The sequence below is a fragment of the Doryrhamphus excisus genome, linkage group LG9, assembly GCF_037039965.1.
Source record: "Doryrhamphus excisus strain RoL-2023G ecotype Guam linkage group LG9, RoL_Dexc_Guam_v1.1, whole genome shotgun sequence".
NCBI lineage: Eukaryota > Metazoa > Chordata > Actinopteri > Syngnathiformes > Syngnathidae > Doryrhamphus > Doryrhamphus excisus.
Window position 1 is genome coordinate 4,813,995 of NC_136365.1, and position 17,970 is coordinate 4,831,964.

The window sequence follows — 17,970 nt, forward strand, 5'->3', positions numbered from 1 at the left end:
TACTGCATTTCCCTAAATATAAATTAACTATGTTTTATTTCCATGTCCAGGTGTATTCATGGTACCTGCTTGGCGATCAACTCCTACTCATACTCCTGCCGCTGCCAGTCTGGCTTTAGTGGCGTCCTCTGTGACGAGCAGGACCAGGAAGCAGTCAATCCCTGCAGCTTGTCTCACTGCAAGCATGGCAAATGTCGAGTGTCAGGCCTGGGCAAAGCGTACTGCGAGTGTAACAGCGGATACACCGGAGAGGCTTGCGATAAAGGTGACACACGTAATTAGGGTTTATCTGTGTGCGGGGACTAAAATGGCTTTCCAATAACTAATCTCTAGATTCGGAATGTAATCTTCAGACGTTATTCTCCTAGTCTGCTTGGCTTATCTTTCTAACGTTGTTGTTTGCATTAACACCTCTTCCAATACCTTGCTTCTCCAACTCAGCCTCACCCGAGCTTCCTCTTAATCCCACACGAGGGGTCACTCAGGTGAGATGACATGGTCAGACCTTCTATTCTTTTCGAATGTAGCTGATGCAACCACCATCCAATACCTTTTCGTCATTCTTTATTTTTAACACTTTAACAGTGAGCATGTCATTCAGTTTGGTTATTGACGCGAATATAATATAAAAAAATCTATATGTTTCATCATATCTTCAGGACTGAGAAATGTATATACATGCAAATCTCATTTCATTCACATCAAAGCTACTTTTTTGTCTACATTTTGATCTTGAAAAAGAGGCGGCGTCTTATATTCTGCAAATTATTCGTCATCAAATGATGCCACTGCAAATGAAAAAGTTGTCAAAGTCATTTCCTGATACCATGATGGGAACATGAATGCTGATTATTATGAAAGGGTTAGTAGAGTACGGTACTCTGAACTCCTGTGTAAATGCCAGTGTCTTTCGGAGCAGCCCGAAGGAGTCATATTGCCATAGGTTGGATGTAGCTCTACTTTACATTACTTCAATTTTCAGTTCAGACTGAATCGACGGCTCCTCTGCTGGTTGCAGCCAAGTAGTGAACTCCATTGTTCTTCAAGGAGATTCATTGATAATCAATTCCACACAATCAACAGTCAATCTATTGTTATTAATATTACTAGTATTTTTATAATAAAAATACGGAAATCGTCCGATTTCTGCTAAAAAGCATGTGATCGGTATATAGTCATACATGCCCTTCAACTGTGATCGCAAAAGCCAGTCACCTTCAGCTTGTCCTATTGCAGCATGCAAACTGAAGTGAGCTTCTCCGGCCCACTTTCTCTCACACTCGGCAGGCGTGCCATTGCCAAAACAACCATGGCTGTTAGTGTGTTTCAGTACTTTTGTCAATATTGCGTACACATCTTTCATTCTTTATTAACCCTCATGGATCTTTGTCTTTCATTGTGCGTGGTTCCTTGTTTGTAACAGCGCCTACAAACTGTTGTCCACATTAAGATCTCATTTTGACATTGGGTATTGGGTAAGCTTAGCCACTTACAAAGTGATGAACAGTCTAGAACATTTATGGTAGAATTCACATAAATTCAGAAAAGATAACATTTATGGCAAATTTAGGTTATGAATTAATTTGTATTTGATTGAGGGAAGTAAGAATTTGGCCTCCTATCAAGGAGCAAACATTCTGATCCCCGCAGACTGGTTATGTGCCCATGAAGCATACAAAGAAGTCCATTCCTTTTAGGAAAGTACTCCTTAGCTCAACTCACTATGTAGATATGACAAAGAAACCTCTCCACCACCATGGGCAAAGACATCCACAATAATGAATTGCACTGAAATACCATCATCATGTATCACTGCTGCGCTATAATTCAGAATTGAACATCCCTGTGGATATTCTCATTCATGCAGGTCATTGTGTTCTCAGCACGTTGAATCCATTGCAACTGTTCAGGTTGTGTCAGAATAGAGGAATCAAATGAGGATAATTCCACCCAAACCACTGTTGTTGGCTGGCAAAGGACCTACTCCATTCATTGTAATCTTAACTGTCCTTGTTTGGGCATGGATAAAGGATAAAAACTCTGGATCCTGCACCAACCCCTCAGACAAAGAGCTGTCTTACTAAGCCTTTGAGTTGATGAATTGATGATGCTCAGATGAGAGGCGAAACGTCTTTGAAGACAACCTGAACAGTCCAGCTGCAATCAATTCAATGCCCTGGGAATACAAGATAACACTCAATTGCCCTCACTCCGGAACTCAATATTTTACCTAGTAGAAAGACTGATAGTGAGAAAGGGGAGGGATCAGCCCAAAATTACAAGTGAGGAGATGGTTTATGATCTCAGGGGAGTCAGTGTCCCCATGTCCCCAGACGACACTTGAACAGGCCCATCTGTAGTTTTGCAGTGACGTTAGAAAGCCCCCGATCTTTTCCTTGGGCATAGCGGCCAATTTGTTCGGCGGACCTTGAACACACCATGTATGATGCAGATTGAGACTTCTGTGTATATGACTTTCTCCAATGCTGCACAGATGTGTACAGGTGTAAGGTGAGGTTTAATAATGTTAGCTCTGTGTGCGCTGTACATTTTTGCTCAGTGCATAATCTCATATGCTTGTATGGCCATTTGGCTCAGTAATAAGCCTCATCTGGACTTAATTTACTTACTGATTTCTGTACATTATATGCCTTTGTAAAGGATTCGATCAGATGTATCAAGGTATACGTGACTGAAAAGTTTTGGAACCACTGTACTAATCCATGTTTTGCTCTGTGCTCAAATACTTATGTCACAAATGTATTTTTAACCTTTAACATTTTAACATTAAAATAACCATAAATATTATGGACTGTTCATACCTTTGTTAGCGGGTCAATGTACAAAATAATAAAATACTTGTTTTTTTTCTACTATTATTGTTCCGCATAACAAAACAAATGACCAATGTCCACCCAAACCCCACTCACTCCCGCAGAGGTGGCCTGCAGAGGGGAACGGGTCCGAGATGTCTACCAGAGACAGCAAGGCTACGCGGCGTGCCAAACCCAGGAGAAGGTCTCCCGTCTAGTGTGTAGGGGCAGCTGCTCGGGGGAAGCAGAGGGACAAACCACCTGTTGCACCCCCCTCCGCAGCAAACGCAGGAAATACACCTTCCAGTGCACCGATGGCTCTTCTTTTGTCCAGGAAGTGGAGAAGGTTGTCAAATGTGGCTGTACAAAGTGTTCATCATAAAAAAAAGAAAAAGAAAACAACAAAAAAAAAGACTTTCTCCTTGCAAGATGTGTTTTGTGTTCCCGCCCGCCTTACCTGCTCCCCTCCCACCTTTTGAGATCCTGACAAAATCCTCCAACAGTTTTTTTTTAAAAACCCTTTAAAAAAGAAGAAAAAAACAGAAAAAAGAAACTGCAGAGTTTCTTTCCTTGTCAGTGCTGGACTGATGATTGATGCTTCCTTGTGGGGATGTTGAATTGTAAAGTACAAGACTTATTTTTTATTACCAAGTGAAGAAAAAGACAAAAAAAGGAGTTGACTTTTTCCTGGCATCTTTTTCTTGGTCATGATGACTCCGATGTTTCTTCCCTGGAGGTTCCACAGGCCACAGACCATGGCCATCCATCCCGAGCATCCTTTTCTGTGAGTTGTGTCGTAAGCGTACCCTTTAAATGGTAGTAGCACAGATTCACCACTAAGAGGAGCCGGGTCTCAACAGCGGAGAGTTCAGTGGGCAATGACCCCACTGCGCCGAAGAGACTGACTACCCCACTATTTCGAAAAGCTACTGAACACTCTCACCTGTAGAAGAGTTATGTTACCTGCCAGGGTCAATACACTATCCTCCCCAGTCATGAGTATTTATTGTATCATAAATACCTATACTTATTACGTAGGTCCTCCCCCATGTATCAAGCTGATTCTTTTAATATATATTAATTTATATTTGTCTGTATTTTTGTATTAAAAAGGCATAATCTGTCGAGATAGCTGAACTAACATGATGGCGTCCTTCATTTTGGTTGAAGAGTTTTGTTTTTTGTGCTTGCCAGAGACCTTAGTTACATTTTAATCAGCAAATGTGACGTGAGGATGGTGTATATTTTTGTCACGTTTCCTGAGAGGTTGTACTGTGCCATTACCAGAAGGTCTTTATATTAGAGTATACAAAAGACAAAATATTGTGAGTAGCATTGACCCTAGAGGATGCCGAGAACTGTTTTTACCTTTTTAACAAATTTATTGCTTAAAGGATACTGTGACTTTTTCTAAACGAACTACTTTGTTAGCCCCTTGGTCTCCAGTGTTTTAACATATTGCTGCTAAGTTTTTGTACCGTAGACTTGGATCCTGATCTGTATGTTATATAGAATCTCCTGCTCCGACTGTACAGGGGCGCCTTGTGTAACAGATAAATACAGTATGTTCCCCACCTCTACACGTGTGCATTGTGCTTTATCGATTCCACCTCTACCCACAGACTAATGTCAGTTCCTTGACTGATGTTTGTTAATTAAAACCAATATTTACCTCACACTCTTTACCTTTGCTTTTTTGTGACAAATTGGATTTGAAGGTGTTCCCTCTCTTTTTTTAGTGCTGCTTTTTTAACAATCATTACATTGTATGGCCCTTTAAGAAGAATTGCATTGTGGGATATTGAGTGTCTCTTCCATCCTTCGCGCCTCTGTCTGTCACCTATTGTTTTCTGCGTCGTGATTGGCTGCCCTGCCGTGTCTCCTCTGTCATCGCTAGCTAGCTTGTTTGCTAGCTGGCGTGTAAATGAATCTTCGTTTCGAAGGAGGACTGCAACAGGAGGAGTTTCTTGTGTAGGTTGATAAAAATGTTTAAAATTCAAATCAAGGTTTGAACTTTGACAGTGTAAATGTTATTGGGTGTAAAGTGTATGGTACAGTGTTTTACAGGCTTAAAACATATAAAATCCAAAAATGAAGTTGGCTAATTTGCGGATTTCACTTTTTGTGGCCTATTTTGGGAAACTATTCCACGTTAAACGAGGGAACACTGTGAGGCCATTGGTACAATTTGGGTGTGATTCCTCCTCCCTCTGCTGGCCTGCACTCACTCTTGAGCATTCATGCTTGTCTGTCACTTCTATTCTGCTCTATTAGTTACATTTCCCTGATTTAAGGATTATTTCCAGTCTTATTTCAACTGATTCTGATTATTTGTCCTGCAGAAGGTGATGGCTGCTCACCAATTTATGGAAACACTAATTGTAGGTAAGAATAGCCTTAAAGTTTGATTCAATCTGGAGAAATCCACAGTGATGCAGTCCACAATGTTAGACTTTGAAAGCCTCAGGTGTAAATCATGGGTTGGATGTCTCATGGCTCAGGTGGTAGAGTGCTCGTCTCCCAATCTGAAGGTTGCAGGTTCGATCATCCGACCTCCAGTTGTCATGTTAAAGTATCCTTGGGCAAGATACTGAACCCCCAGTTGCTCCTGATGCTGCATCATCAGTAGGTAAGTGCTATGAGTGCCTTGGAGGTGGAAAAGCGTACAGTACAGTATATAACAGGATTGTTGTTGATAGTGCATTCAAGCCCACAAATCTGCATATTTAATTATTATTAAATATGCAGCACAATACAGCTTAGTCACATTAGATTCATATCAGCCAAAATTTAATTTATCACATTTGTAGAATAATTAGTAATAGTTAGCGGTAAAACAAAAAAACAGCAGCTTCAGTGATCTCTTTGGAAGCACTCCAGCCTTGTTCTCGTCCAAGTTTGTCCCATTCATATGATGGGAAGTCCCCACATTGATCCGGGTGAAAGTACCCACCCCCTCCTACACAATACTGGAAACCACAAGAGAAACATTTATTGCAGTGGACATAAAAAAATCCATGAAGTGACAGTAGGTTCCTTTTAAAGTCACTAGGTTGAAATTCAGATTCGTACTCACATGTTCAGTGTTGCATCCTGTCGTCTTGACCCCAGAGCAAATTGCCATGGCTGAACGCTCATAATTTATTGCTCTGAAAGTGATAAAACCTGGTTCAAACTCTCCTTTTATAGAAGAAGAACAAATGTTTATTAGTACCCCTCTGGGAAAATTCGGTATGTTACAGTTTATACACTACTATGCACCACGTTTGTCTGGGCCCATGGAAAAAGAATGTGGATAGGCTCAAACTGATGACAACAACAGCAAGATGACATCTTGTATTATACTGAATGAACAGTAATATTGTGGTTGTTGGTACATTATTTACTCAAGTGAGTGATGGTCTTACTTCTTGAATTGGGTCCATATAAATTCCTGGTGGACTCTCGGTCTCCGGCATCGTACACAATGGAAATAGCTGGACCTCTGTCACTGCAGGAGCCCACATTGTATCTCACTGGATATTGCTAAAGAAAAGGCACACAGGCGTAAGACAAGACTTTCATCATAGCTGTCAAAAATAGCAAAATAACTGTGGTAACTAATTTATTTTATTAATAATTACATTATATTTTTGTCCATAGGTATGAATGTGAGTGTGAATGGTTGTTTGTCTATATATGCTCTGTGATTGGCTGGCGACCAGTCCAGGGTGTACCTCGCCTCTCGCCCAAAGACAGCTGGGATAGGCTCCAGTGACCCTCATGAGGATAAGCGGTAGAAAATGAATGAATGAATGTTATATTTTTTAACATAGCTCTTTGCTATGACAGACAGTGACACAGTGTAGTTCCCTGAGTCATGCAGAGTCTGACGCTCTTTTAAAATTTGAATGTGACTTGAACTTATCAACGGCAGTGCATTTCCAATCTTCCAATTCCAAGACTTGAAGTGATTGATGTTCTGCTGCTACTATTAAAGAAACTGTTAAGGAAATAGATTTTTAAGACATGTATGGCATCTTTTAGATTTAAATTTTCCGTTCATTAGGAGCTGTTAATATATACAAATACCATATTTTCCGGACTGTATGTGACTTTTTTTTTGTCATGGTTTGGCTGGTCCTGTGTCTTGTACTCCGGAGCGACTTATGAAACACAGGGATATATTTCTGAATATCGTTGTAAATGTTAATCATGATGAATTTTTGATTTGACAGTACTAGTTTTAGTATGATGTTTCTATTGCCGAACTACCTTAAAGAGCTGCAAGAGGTTGCCTCCATACAGATGGAGGAAGTTGTTGTCTGTATGGTAACGGAGAATGGCCCCCAGCTTCCAGTGTTCCATTGGGAAGTTGTTGGGAACATGCCATACGGACATATCTGCTGCCACAATGTCATAGTAACCTGGGTTCTGTTGAAAGGAACACTGTTAGAGTTCAACCTCCAGAGTCAGACTCCTCAAAAGTTGTACAGTTAGTTGGAAATCATAAAATGTTTGAAGTTCTGGGTATAAATCTCCTTCCTCATGGGCTGACCCGCCCCTAGCTAGATGCTTCTTGGAGAACAGTTTGGTTGAAAAGTAGGCTTATGAGACATCTGAAAATAAAGCCTGAAATTCTGTGATATATGGACCGGTTGTTTGGTTGTTTTTATCTCTAAATTGACACCACTGTGTCTTACACACCACAGATTACAGTACTATTGTGGGACCCTTGAAACCTATTCAAATATTTGAACAATACTATAATATTGGACCTTTAAAACATGCTTTCCTCAAACTAATAATGCTGTTAATGTTTTTATATAATTTTGCGCTAATTTTGATCGTAAATCTGCTGGTTGTGGTGTGCCTCGGTACCTTAAAATCATCCGAAGTGGCTCCTTCTGCTGTTCCAAAGGTGTTTCTATTAGACCAGTTCCCGTCTCCATCTGGAAGGTTTTCATCATTGCCCTGTTGGCTAGACCAGCGGTCACCAACTGTGCACCTTCCGGACGCACTGTTTTCATGGACGCTCGCCACCAGCGTCCAGCCGCCTCCGGCAGTGGTCATGTCACAGAAAGTCTGATAAACCATTCCATTAGCAGTGGTTAGATAGTACAAGCCATCTGAGAAAATGAGAAAAAACAAATGTAACCTGTCTCAAACACATGGGAGTTAATTCAGGTTCAATATTTGACCTTCATGTTCGTTATATCTATCCCTGATCTCTTTGCAGCTTCTTGCAACATAGCTGGATCTGCTCCGCAGCTTCTCCAACTGTTCAAAGTTTGTCTCCGTTGTACGTCCAGCGGCGTCTTAAATTTGCTCAATAAAGGTCGAATATTAGCATGCATTTCAAAAGAACCCCATATACATACCGAGCAGGTTCAGTTTGTTTGTGTTGTCATTTACAGTACCTGACTTTAAAGACGCAGCTAAGAAGGCTGTTTGTCCCAAAGACAGCAAAACAAGGAGACTGTAAAGCATGGCTGTAAAACATCAGCAATTGAAGAATATGTTATATCATACATAGACCTTGTACATTTGAAGAGATTCTACATAACGTACCATTACCTGTGTTGGTGGCAGAGCTTTGGCGCATCTTATCTTTGTTTAGCCAAAAGACAAGTATGTCAGTGGGTTTTAGTTAACGCCAATTGGTTCAAAGTTCCAATTGGTTAATGTTTAATCTTCCATTGGGCTATTTTCTGATACACTTTGTTCAAACTACATTACATGATCCAACTGATAAGATTTACTGATTGAAGGAGGTGTGTCTTAGTCTGTTTTCAAATGAGAGTCACATACTGAAAATACTGAAAGCCACGATAAACGTAACTCAGTAACCCCTCATTCATGGCTGTTGCCGGAGGAAAACCCGTTTCCAACCTTCTGAATGCAGTTTTTATTAGACGGAGGTATAGACTCCAATCATTTGACTTGAGCTCAAGTCAAATTCGACTCGCAATTTTGATGACTTAACATATGACATCAGTGACTCCGACTTTAATCTGATGAATGAAAATACTAGATATTTTGTGTTGAGTAAAATGTGCCCCCATTCAATATATTCAAATAACGCGAGCACTGCAAATTTTCCCACAGAATCTGACTCATTAATGCACTTACTAACGTCCCGTCCAATCAGGTTTAATCTTTCCAATCTGCTTTGTTTTGGTAGCTAATGTCTCCAACATAATGCAGTCACCTTTACACTTGTATTACCCAACATACTAAACATAACAAGGCATAAATAAGACATGTGTGTGTTATTTTAAATGTATTCACAAGGGGAATTGCGTGGCAGGAAGACAGAGTTGAAAAATGCTTGTTATTTTAAATAAGTAGGTGGTCTGATAAAATTGGTATATAAATTTCATATCTGTATCATGTTTCCTGTCAATAATGATATTGTCGTAGAGTGATGGCGTTCTCCACACAGCAACAAGCTCGGTATGGCCATAGTTTCAAAGTTTTGCAATGATTGTACAGTGTTACGTTTTGCGGCTCCAACTAAATAGTAACACAACTGCTATTGCTAGAATTATATCAAGTTATCTGCAGATAGAAAAGCTATAATACCAATATATCTGTATAGATCTGGAAAGCATGGCAATGCATGCATCATGATTCATAGGGGTTACTGGATACACTGTTCATATTATTTATTTGATTTAGCATTGATGAAGCATTCAAAAACACTATTGGTGATGCATAATAAAAACACTATGGTTAAAAACATAATCATATTTACAGATTAAAAACTCAATCTGAAATCTGATCAGTTTTGGTTATTTATTGAGGCATATTTTTCACTGTGTTCCACTGTGATGGTGGTGCCTGTAGCTGAATGTCAGTTCATAAACAATGACGAGTCCTTGTCTTATACAAAATGTCAAGAAGAACAATGGGCGCACAGTACGATACTGACACATGAAACACCTTCCTTTGTAGGTAAACTGGTCTAATTCTTTCCACCTCTAAGATGGCAATTAGGTGACTCATATGTCTAGAGATAATGGAAGATTAGTGTAAGACCAAAAAATAGAACAAAAGCGGCTGTCATGACGCCTTAGCAATAATGAGGATGCTCATGAGGAACACCATGATGAAAAAGATCCACATGAAGAATCGATCCATCACTTTAGCAATCTTCTTCCACTCTGCCGCCTTGACACAAGTTGCCCTCTGCTCTCGGAAGCAGTTGGCCATGTACTGGATGTTCTTCACCACCTACAGGAGGGACATTATTCTTTATATACTATATAATATATCATGCCTTTTTTTTAGGAAACACACTAATAAGTTAAATATTATACCTGATTATGTTGGAGGCAGGGGCAGCTGCAGGGGCAAGCTGGGGTCAAATGTTTTGTCTCCCCAGGATCAAGGAGATGCTCCTTCAGTTCTCCATTCAAGTGCTGGAGCTTCAGAGGATGAGGAGTAGCCTGGTAGTCCAGGTCATCTCTTGTGATGTAATGCTGGTAGTGCTGACCCACTCCTCGGTTCCCCTGTGCCCGACCAGGTCCAGAGGTGTGGTTCTTATGGTTGTTGTAATAGTGATGCCTGGTGTTGCCGTTTGCCTGATTTTTGTGCTGCTGGTTGGGATGATGGACACCGTGACCGTTGCTGTGCTTGTATGCGTCTGTGTCACGGTAGTAGATGTCACAGTTTTCAGGGTCGAAGGTCGCATCACTCATGGTTTCGTCAGGGTACAGGGGACTCTTCTCACACTCTGGAGTTGTGCAGTTCTCCCCCACCTCATAGACAAAGAAGATTTTGGACATGTAGTCTATGATGAGGACTTTAGCCCAGTGCGGTACCGGCTTGGCCTCAGCGCCACAGAAATGAATGTTCATGATGAAGATGGTGAGGGATGTTGAGGCTGTGATCATTGTCATGGTGGCGATGTAGTATTTTCCTAGGAATTTGGTAAAGGAAAAAATTTACACCATAGTCACAATGTTAGGTGCAACTGTAAAATCGTATGAGTTCCATGACAAACGTTGTGTCTACAATTCTGCCGTTAGAAGGATAATGAAGGTTTTATTTTGGTGGAATGTAAATTCCGTGGAAAAATAAGCAGCTATATGTTTAAAGGGATAGTTTGGCTTTTTTGACATAAAGTTGTATGACATCCCGTTCAGTCTAGTTGGTGGGGTCACTAAAGTAAAGAGTTTTTCTTCTCAAAACAAAATGCATTCAAAAGAGTAATAATAGTACTACTTGTACTATTTAAAGGACATTTAAAGGGAACCTATTATGCTCATTTTCGGCCCTTTCTATTGAGTTGTGGACTCCTGTAGCGCAGCTACACAAAATAACCCACATAGAAAGCTTTCTAGATCTTCCAGAATCTGCACCTATAAAAGCTGTCCTTCCTTGGATTTCCAAAATGGTTTGTTTTAATTTATTCCACCCACTCCGCTATGATTGGTCTCACTCAACTTGTACGGATGTCAGCTTGTTAAAAAATTAAACACCATTAATACCACTGGGGAAGAAAGGGTCCCCAGAACCCTGACAAATTAATTTAAGTCCGCACACCACATAGAGACTGAGTGTGTATAAGTAAATACACTGATTTTCTTTTATAACAGTAGTAAAACACTATAGACCTATTGAGAATAAAAAACAAATAAAATACTAAATAATAATAAATAAAAAAAGTAAAATAAAAAACATAGCAAACAATAACAAACTTTTAAAATAATATACAACAAAAAGGGAACAACTGAATCAAAGTAACCATCTTGGCAACCTGTATTTAAAAAAAAAAAAAAATAAGTGCTTGCTTAATCCCACCACTAGATGGAGACCATGCTCCGTTCAGGAGTGCTGCTGCTCAAGAGATTGCTGCACAACTCTAATATTTTCTCATATAGTATAATAAATGTGACTCACCTATATAGGGCATGCTCTCTGCAGGCGGCATGCTCTCAGCAACCAGCAGTTGAAACACAGTGAGGGCCAGCAACACAGTCACCCCCAGGGACACCTTCTCCCCCGAGTCGGCAGGGAGATAGAAGCCCAGTGGCGCCAGGAACGAGATGAGAAAACAAGGCAGGAGCAGGTTGAAGATGTAGAAGGACGAGCGACGCTTCAGGAGCAGGGTGTAGGTGACCTCGGTGTAAGGATCAGAGCAGCAGCCGTACATCATGACGTTCCTCACTGCCGGCATGCCGTGGCACTCCCACTCCACATTCTCCACAAAGTCAGACAGGTCGCCACTGTCCATCCCCAAGCTGATGTCCACCTGTGTCAAAGACCACTGGGGGATGACTTTTTTTCATCTGGTTTCACATGATCCACATTCATTTGCCTCTTCTTCCTCACCTGGTTCCCATTGTAGGTCCAGGAGCCAAAGGTGAGGTTGCACTGCTGCCAGTCAAAAGGAAAGTAAGAAACATCCACCACACATGTACTTTTTGTGATGGCAGGAGAGTCCCAGACAATCTCCCCATTGTAGCGCAGCTTCACATTGGTGTTGGACGGACCAGATAATTCTTCATCTGCTCTGCAACCATTAGACCCAAGTCAGATGCAAACACACCTTCTTTCAAGTACACTTGATTATACTATCCATGCACAGTGTCTCCATAGTACTTATTTTTATGTTCATCTACTAACTTGTTATAGAGGACAATGTCTGGCTTCCAAACCAAGTCGCTGGGAATGTTGATCATCTCCAGATCATCGTAATCCTCCTTGTTCCACTTCAGGTTGGCATCGTGCCACACCTGTCTGATCCACAGGTAAGTGGTCAGCACCTGGTTTCTCTCATCCTTCACAAACAAACACAATATGTATTCTGGGTCACATTTTGAAACTTGAAATTTCTTTCAACATTCCAACATATAGTACCTCACAAAAGAGCGTACACACGTCAAATTTCAGCAACTATTTATTATAGCTGCTCAAGAGACAGGGCTATAGAAATGAGCAAGATGCAGATACTAAGATAAATATGTGGTGTATGTGTCATAGTTATTGTAAGGTGTATGCACCAGAGATTTAGACCATAATCGTAAATCTATACTGCCATACAAGCTGTACATTGACTACTCTAAAGTATATGCACATGTATTTTTTCTGGACTATATAATAAATTGGTTGCTGAAATGTGAAGTGTCTACTATAGTGGCCACTATGTGGGCATAAACTTCAGTACAATAGTGCCCTCTAATGGACAATGTTTGTTACTGTAGGTTTTCCCTGGAAGAAATGTAGCTTTATATGACTTGATGCATACCAAGCTGAACCTCCCCACAGTGTAGGCAGATTGTAAAGTGATGTGACAGGTGATGTGTTTTCTCCCCACTCACCATATCTTTAATCTGTGAGAGTGTGATCTGGAGGGAGACGTTGAGCGCTTTGTCAGTGTCCTCCACAGGCCTCAGAGCGTTGGAGTAGTCCTCCATCAGGTCACTGAGAAGTTTACGTGCATAATGTCCTCCTGCACCCTCACACACTGTCAGGAAGGAACAAGGGGAGTAAGAGAAAGCAACAACACGGAGTCAAGTTTCTGAACAGGTATAAAGTTTAACTCGGTAGGAGAAAGGCTAAAGAGAGCATTAAAACTGACCTTGCACCAAAAGGATGATCCAAACCATCACTGCTGCCTTCTTCATTTTCTTGCAGTAACTGTGCAGCTGTGCATTCGCTGAGTCGTCATCCAGAAGGTCAGTCTTCCATTCTCTTGAACTACATTATGTCAGAGACTCTCGATGCTTCACTAGCTATTAGTCGCAGTTTGTCTCTGTCAATGTGTGTGTTTGTGCATGCATGTGACGACTGCTTTGTAACAGGATCTGACACACAAACACAATGCCGGTATCGCATATCACACAGGCAGTAAGTGAACCGCAACACTCGCCACACAGTCCACCCGTGTACATGACCAGTCCCCCCCCCCCTGTGGAACACACTGAACACCATACACACTGCATGACAATGACGTACAGTACATCACATGGTACCACGTACCAGGTTATTCAAGAAGAGCACACACATGTTACAACACACCAGTGAAAAAAAACAGACCCGGGATCAGATTTCAGTCCATAGTGAGAGATTTCCACAAACAATACATTCCATGGTGTAGGCTTTGGTAATCAGAAGGGAAGGGCCTACAAATGAACCTACTTTATGTCCACTAGAATGATATCTCAATTGCAACTTGTTGTAATACTATTAATAAGTACACTCAAGAACGTCTGACCCCCTTTACTTTCCATCACAAGATATAGTCTTTGGCATATCGATCCTTGGCATATGAAATGGATGGGTCCCTATTTGGTATGGTTCCCATGGCATCGTGTTTGGGATCTGACATTTTCTCATTAAAAGGCTCCGGGAAGGCTTTGTCATTGTCCATGAATCAGGAAGTAGCTTGCATAACTAACATGGACAAAATACAAAACACCCCGCATTTGTTTTGTTTAGCTTTTTAAACATATTTATGTATTTATTTGTTATTTCTAATGAATCTACATATCTATTTATTTATTTAAACACTTGTTCCCCTTTCTATGAACTCTGTATATGCTATTAGTGCAAGATTATTTATGGTTTGTAGGATCAATTGGATTGCATGAAATACAGCAAACAAGGTTAAAGTCGGTAAATGAGGTTAGCATACCCCAGGTGTTTCCTGTGTGCATTTGTCTGTCTGTGTCTGTGTGTGTGTGTGTGTGTGTGTGTGTGGGTCTGCGTGCATGTGTGTGTGAGAAAGGGGGATTAGGCCTTGTGTTGACTGTGTGACAATGGCAGCATGAAGACTACACCATAGCAGACAGAAAGTCTTAACGCTAAATCTGTTAGTTTTTGGTAAATGAAAGGTGAATTTGTACAGTAACAGGTTTAAGTACATTACATAGAATATACAATCATGTGATGAAACACGAGTGTGCTGTACACATTAGTCAGAAATTAGTCCGTGCTATTATTTTAATTTGTTTTTATTGTTTAGTAATGAATTAGAAGTCTGCAAAAACAAATGAAATGCAATTTTGATATTCTTTATAATATAAAGAATATATAATATAATATATCGACATACTAAGCTAACCCAATATACAGCAGGTCAAAATGTATTAAGCAATTAAATATATTTAAGGAATTTTACATCTCTGGCAACAGTGCATATAGAGCTTAGTGTTAGTGTGGTATTTTGTGATATTGGATTTATATTTTAACTTTTTCTTATAATATTACACATTTTTTCACAGTTTTGCTGTATTGTTTGTGTTTTTTTAATATACAGTGAATGAGCTGCCTACCACTCCACTGCATTAGCTAGAATGTATCTACTGTAATATTACTGCCTATTACCTGATTGCCACAGTGGTCAAGTTTGCACCATGTAATGCAAAGATGGAACAGCATCTCATACATGCCGTACGGTAATTCCATATCGTTTTTTAATAAAAAAAAAAAAATTAAGTGACATTTTGGGTTTGTCTTATAACATAATAGAATTTCATGATCAAATGTACAAATATACAGCCTTTCACTACAGTTTAGAAATAAAATAACCAAAGCGCATCGTCCATGTGTGCAGCAAGTCAAAATTAACAAAGTCCGTAAACACACATCACACACTCAATTCACTGATGTGAATAGGAATTCTATGTTTTAATCAAAGGTATTTATAGTACATTGATAAATGATTTTGTCTACTTCCACATGATGAATATAAGATGGATTTTTTTATGTAACCTAAAGTTGAAGCGTTACAATTATTTGTACATGCATATGTGATAAACTGCATTACAATATATTCACATTTCAGAGAAAACTATGTACTCATGTACATACTTTCACACAAAGGCAGCAAGCCTGTTCATCATATCAATTTATTCTTTTAAGACAGTCCACCTCACCGCCCCAACAGCAGAGAGCTTAATTCATCAATAACACAAACATTAAAAAATTGCAATAACAGTGTGAGAGATGCCAGCCTGTTTCTGGAGTTTTCTTCAGCAAGGCACTGACCACCTTTGGGCCTCAGCTAAGGGGTGCTGTCACATGTGGTGTCCTATGTGGTCTGGTTCTGTTGCATACACAACACGCTGGACATGTCATTTTCCCTTAAAGGATTAGAATTAGCACAATAAATTAAACATTTAAGAAAAGTGGCTTAAGTGGGGTTAAATATGCAAAGTCAAGGGTCAAAAGACCTTGCACTGGTTGATGCGAAACATTCGCCGCCTGGCCTGCTTCCTGCTGTGGCTCACAGCCGTCCGTACGGCGCACTCGAAAACCTGCTGCACCCCTCGCTGGTTTAAAGACGAACACTCCAGGTAGCCTTTAGCACGCAAGTCATGAGCCACGCGTCTCCCCTCCGCCGCAGAGATGCAGCCGCTCCGATGTGCTCCTGATTCCCGCAAGTCCGTCTGGGTGGCCACTACCAGCACCGGCACGTCGGGTAAGTTCTCCCGCACCTCAGCCATCCACTTGTTGTGCACGCTGGCCAGAGAGTTGGGATTGGCCACAGAGAAACACACCAGAACAACGTCGGCCTGCTGGTAGGATCTGGGTCGGATCTGTCTGAAGTTGTCATGTCCCGCTGTGTCCCACAGACCAAGGTGGATTACAACGTCATCCAGGTAGACCTCCACCCCTGTGTTGTCGAACACCGTAGGCCTGTAGGCATCTGGGAAGGTTCCTGAGGCGAATCTGACCAGAAGGGACGTCTTTCCCACCGCGCTGTCCCCGACCAGGACACACTTGACTGACATTCCAACAGCCAGCTCTGGTAAGCTCACAATTTTAGATTCTTCAAGTTTTGTGCACAATGGCTAGAAGTCATCAAAGGCATGCCCTGATGTTCTCCGTATTTACACCATTTTTCACTTGTCCTATGTGCAGCTCTCTTTGTTGGTTTGGTCTGGGTTGTTCCATCCAGATGAGAGCTCTACTGAGAAAACATTAGGAGAAAGGAGCTGGTAACCAGGCCTCACATCAAGATAAATACATTCAATTTTAGACAAGGGACGTCGAAACTTTTTCGACAGAGCCGCATTACGATGTATACATTATACAGGTAAATATTTAAAGACAAAGCTTTCGCTTATTTATTAGTAGTATCAATATACTGCAATTTTGTCTTTACATTGTGCTTTTTTTGCTCTATTTCTCTGAATTTTGCTGTTTTTTTTTTGTCATTTTACGTATAGTGGGACAATTAAAAAAAAAATAACTACTGGCCGCAAATGGTCTAGTCCATCGAAGGAGTATTACAGCCACATAATACACCAAGAATTAAGTCAAAAATAGAATAAAGTTGGAGCTTTCCCAGAAAAAGTTAAAATACCTGCACTTCAATTCCTGTGTTGGTTAATAATCTAACATCACATCTATTTTTAAAATGGCACTATCTTCCCTAATTCCCTAAATTACCCTTTCTGGTAATTTTACAATATTTTCTTTTCAGTGTGCCTTTGCAGTTCCACCATTAAGGATAAATATAAGTCAACCAGAAACCCTTTTCTGCTTTTCCAGACAACATTTTTCATAGAATTTATGCTTTTAAGAGGAGTCACCCATTAAAACACACCCATATAGTCCCTTATGATATAAACTATCAAAATAATACATTACTCATACTAACAAGAAAAGAAGTTACCATTCCGGGTGCTGGCTGCCCTCCTTGCAGACAGCAAGATGTCCGTCTTCGAATACTCTATTTATTTAGGTATTTTAGGGAAATACTGTCTAAGATCCTCTCCATCTTATCCATCGTTATATATATATATATATATATATATATTGATTAGCACTCACCAAGTGACGATAAGACGAGCAACTGAAAAACAGAAGAAAAGAAATGAAAATTAAAGCACATCCGCTTGCTGAGGAAGAGGGAAGGGTCACACGTCCCTCCCCCACAGCCACAACAATCGCAGTCACTTACAGTACATGCTCAATTTGACACTAGGCATTTGCAAATACACTGCTGATCACAATCTTAAGATCACTTGAAAAATTGGAAGAATTTACATTTTGCACTGTTTGATCTTAAGGCGGTTCTGAGCTTCAAAATGCAAAAACAAGAAATGGGAGTGAGGGAAAACAAACATTAAAGTGAAATAGGCTGTTCACCAGCTAATCGAAGGTTTTATGACCACAACCTTTAAAGACAAAATATTAGCAAAAATGTGGCAAAAGGCAA

The 17,970-nt window shown here is 40.4% G+C and overlaps 4 protein-coding genes and 1 long non-coding RNA gene across 14 annotated transcripts in view; 2 read left to right on the forward strand and 3 right to left on the reverse strand.

Moving 5' to 3' along the window:
• Positions 1-4,489, forward strand: part of slit2 (slit homolog 2 (Drosophila)) — a 112,012-nt gene extending 107,523 nt beyond the window's left edge. For 7 of the 8 annotated variants that reach the window (XM_078793249.1, XM_078793250.1, XM_078793251.1 and 4 more), the window contains 2 exons: positions 51-265; positions 2,939-4,489. In XM_078793249.1, the coding sequence (XP_078649375.1) occupies positions 51-265; positions 2,939-3,195 (472 nt within the window). In that variant the 3' untranslated portion in view covers positions 3,196-4,489. Of the gene's footprint in view, positions 1-50; positions 266-441; positions 486-2,938 lie in introns of all 8 variants that reach the window. The other variant, XM_078793253.1, reaches the window with a different exon arrangement.
• A 592-nt stretch (positions 4,490-5,081) lies between these two features.
• Positions 5,082-13,318, forward strand: LOC131138421 (uncharacterized). The gene is made up of 3 exons (XR_009132086.2): positions 5,082-5,442; positions 11,724-12,550; positions 13,189-13,318. It is a non-coding gene; the product is annotated as an uncharacterized LOC131138421 (long non-coding RNA).
• Positions 5,547-8,460, reverse strand: LOC131138401 (intelectin-like). 2 transcript variants are annotated; one of them, XM_058087296.2, is made up of 8 exons: positions 8,370-8,460; positions 8,213-8,284; positions 7,994-8,110; positions 7,674-7,921; positions 7,068-7,226; positions 6,221-6,338; positions 5,890-5,993; positions 5,547-5,782 (listed from the first exon to the last, which is right to left on the reverse strand). In XM_058087296.2, exons 1-8 carry the CDS (start codon positions 8,395-8,397, stop codon positions 5,639-5,641), a joined length of 990 nt encoding a protein of 329 aa, XP_057943279.2. In that variant the 5' UTR covers positions 8,398-8,460; the 3' UTR covers positions 5,547-5,638. The 2 variants fall into 2 exon arrangements, with proteins under 2 accessions (XP_057943279.2, XP_057943271.2); XM_058087288.2 differs by having other exon boundaries at positions 8,364-8,436.
• chrna9a (cholinergic receptor, nicotinic, alpha 9a) lies at positions 9,604-13,518 on the reverse strand. Its single transcript, XM_058087272.2, has 7 exons — positions 13,381-13,518; positions 13,121-13,266; positions 12,426-12,580; positions 12,132-12,312; positions 11,700-12,051; positions 10,115-10,716; positions 9,604-10,028 (listed from the first exon to the last, which is right to left on the reverse strand). Exons 1-7 carry the CDS (start codon positions 13,424-13,426, stop codon positions 9,858-9,860), a joined length of 1,653 nt encoding a protein of 550 aa, XP_057943255.2. The 5' UTR covers positions 13,427-13,518; the 3' UTR covers positions 9,604-9,857.
• Positions 13,519-15,420: 1,902 nt separating this feature from the next.
• rhoh (ras homolog family member H) lies at positions 15,421-17,577 on the reverse strand. Of its 2 annotated transcripts, none has more exons than XM_078793256.1 (2): positions 17,425-17,577; positions 15,421-16,713 (listed from the first exon to the last, which is right to left on the reverse strand). In XM_078793256.1, exon 2 carries the CDS (start codon positions 16,535-16,537, stop codon positions 15,968-15,970), a length of 570 nt encoding a protein of 189 aa, XP_078649382.1. In that variant the 5' UTR covers positions 16,538-16,713; positions 17,425-17,577; the 3' UTR covers positions 15,421-15,967. The 2 variants fall into 2 exon arrangements, with proteins under 2 accessions (XP_078649382.1, XP_078649381.1); XM_078793255.1 differs by having other exon boundaries at positions 15,421-16,716.
• Between the last annotated feature and the right edge of the window lie 393 nt (positions 17,578-17,970).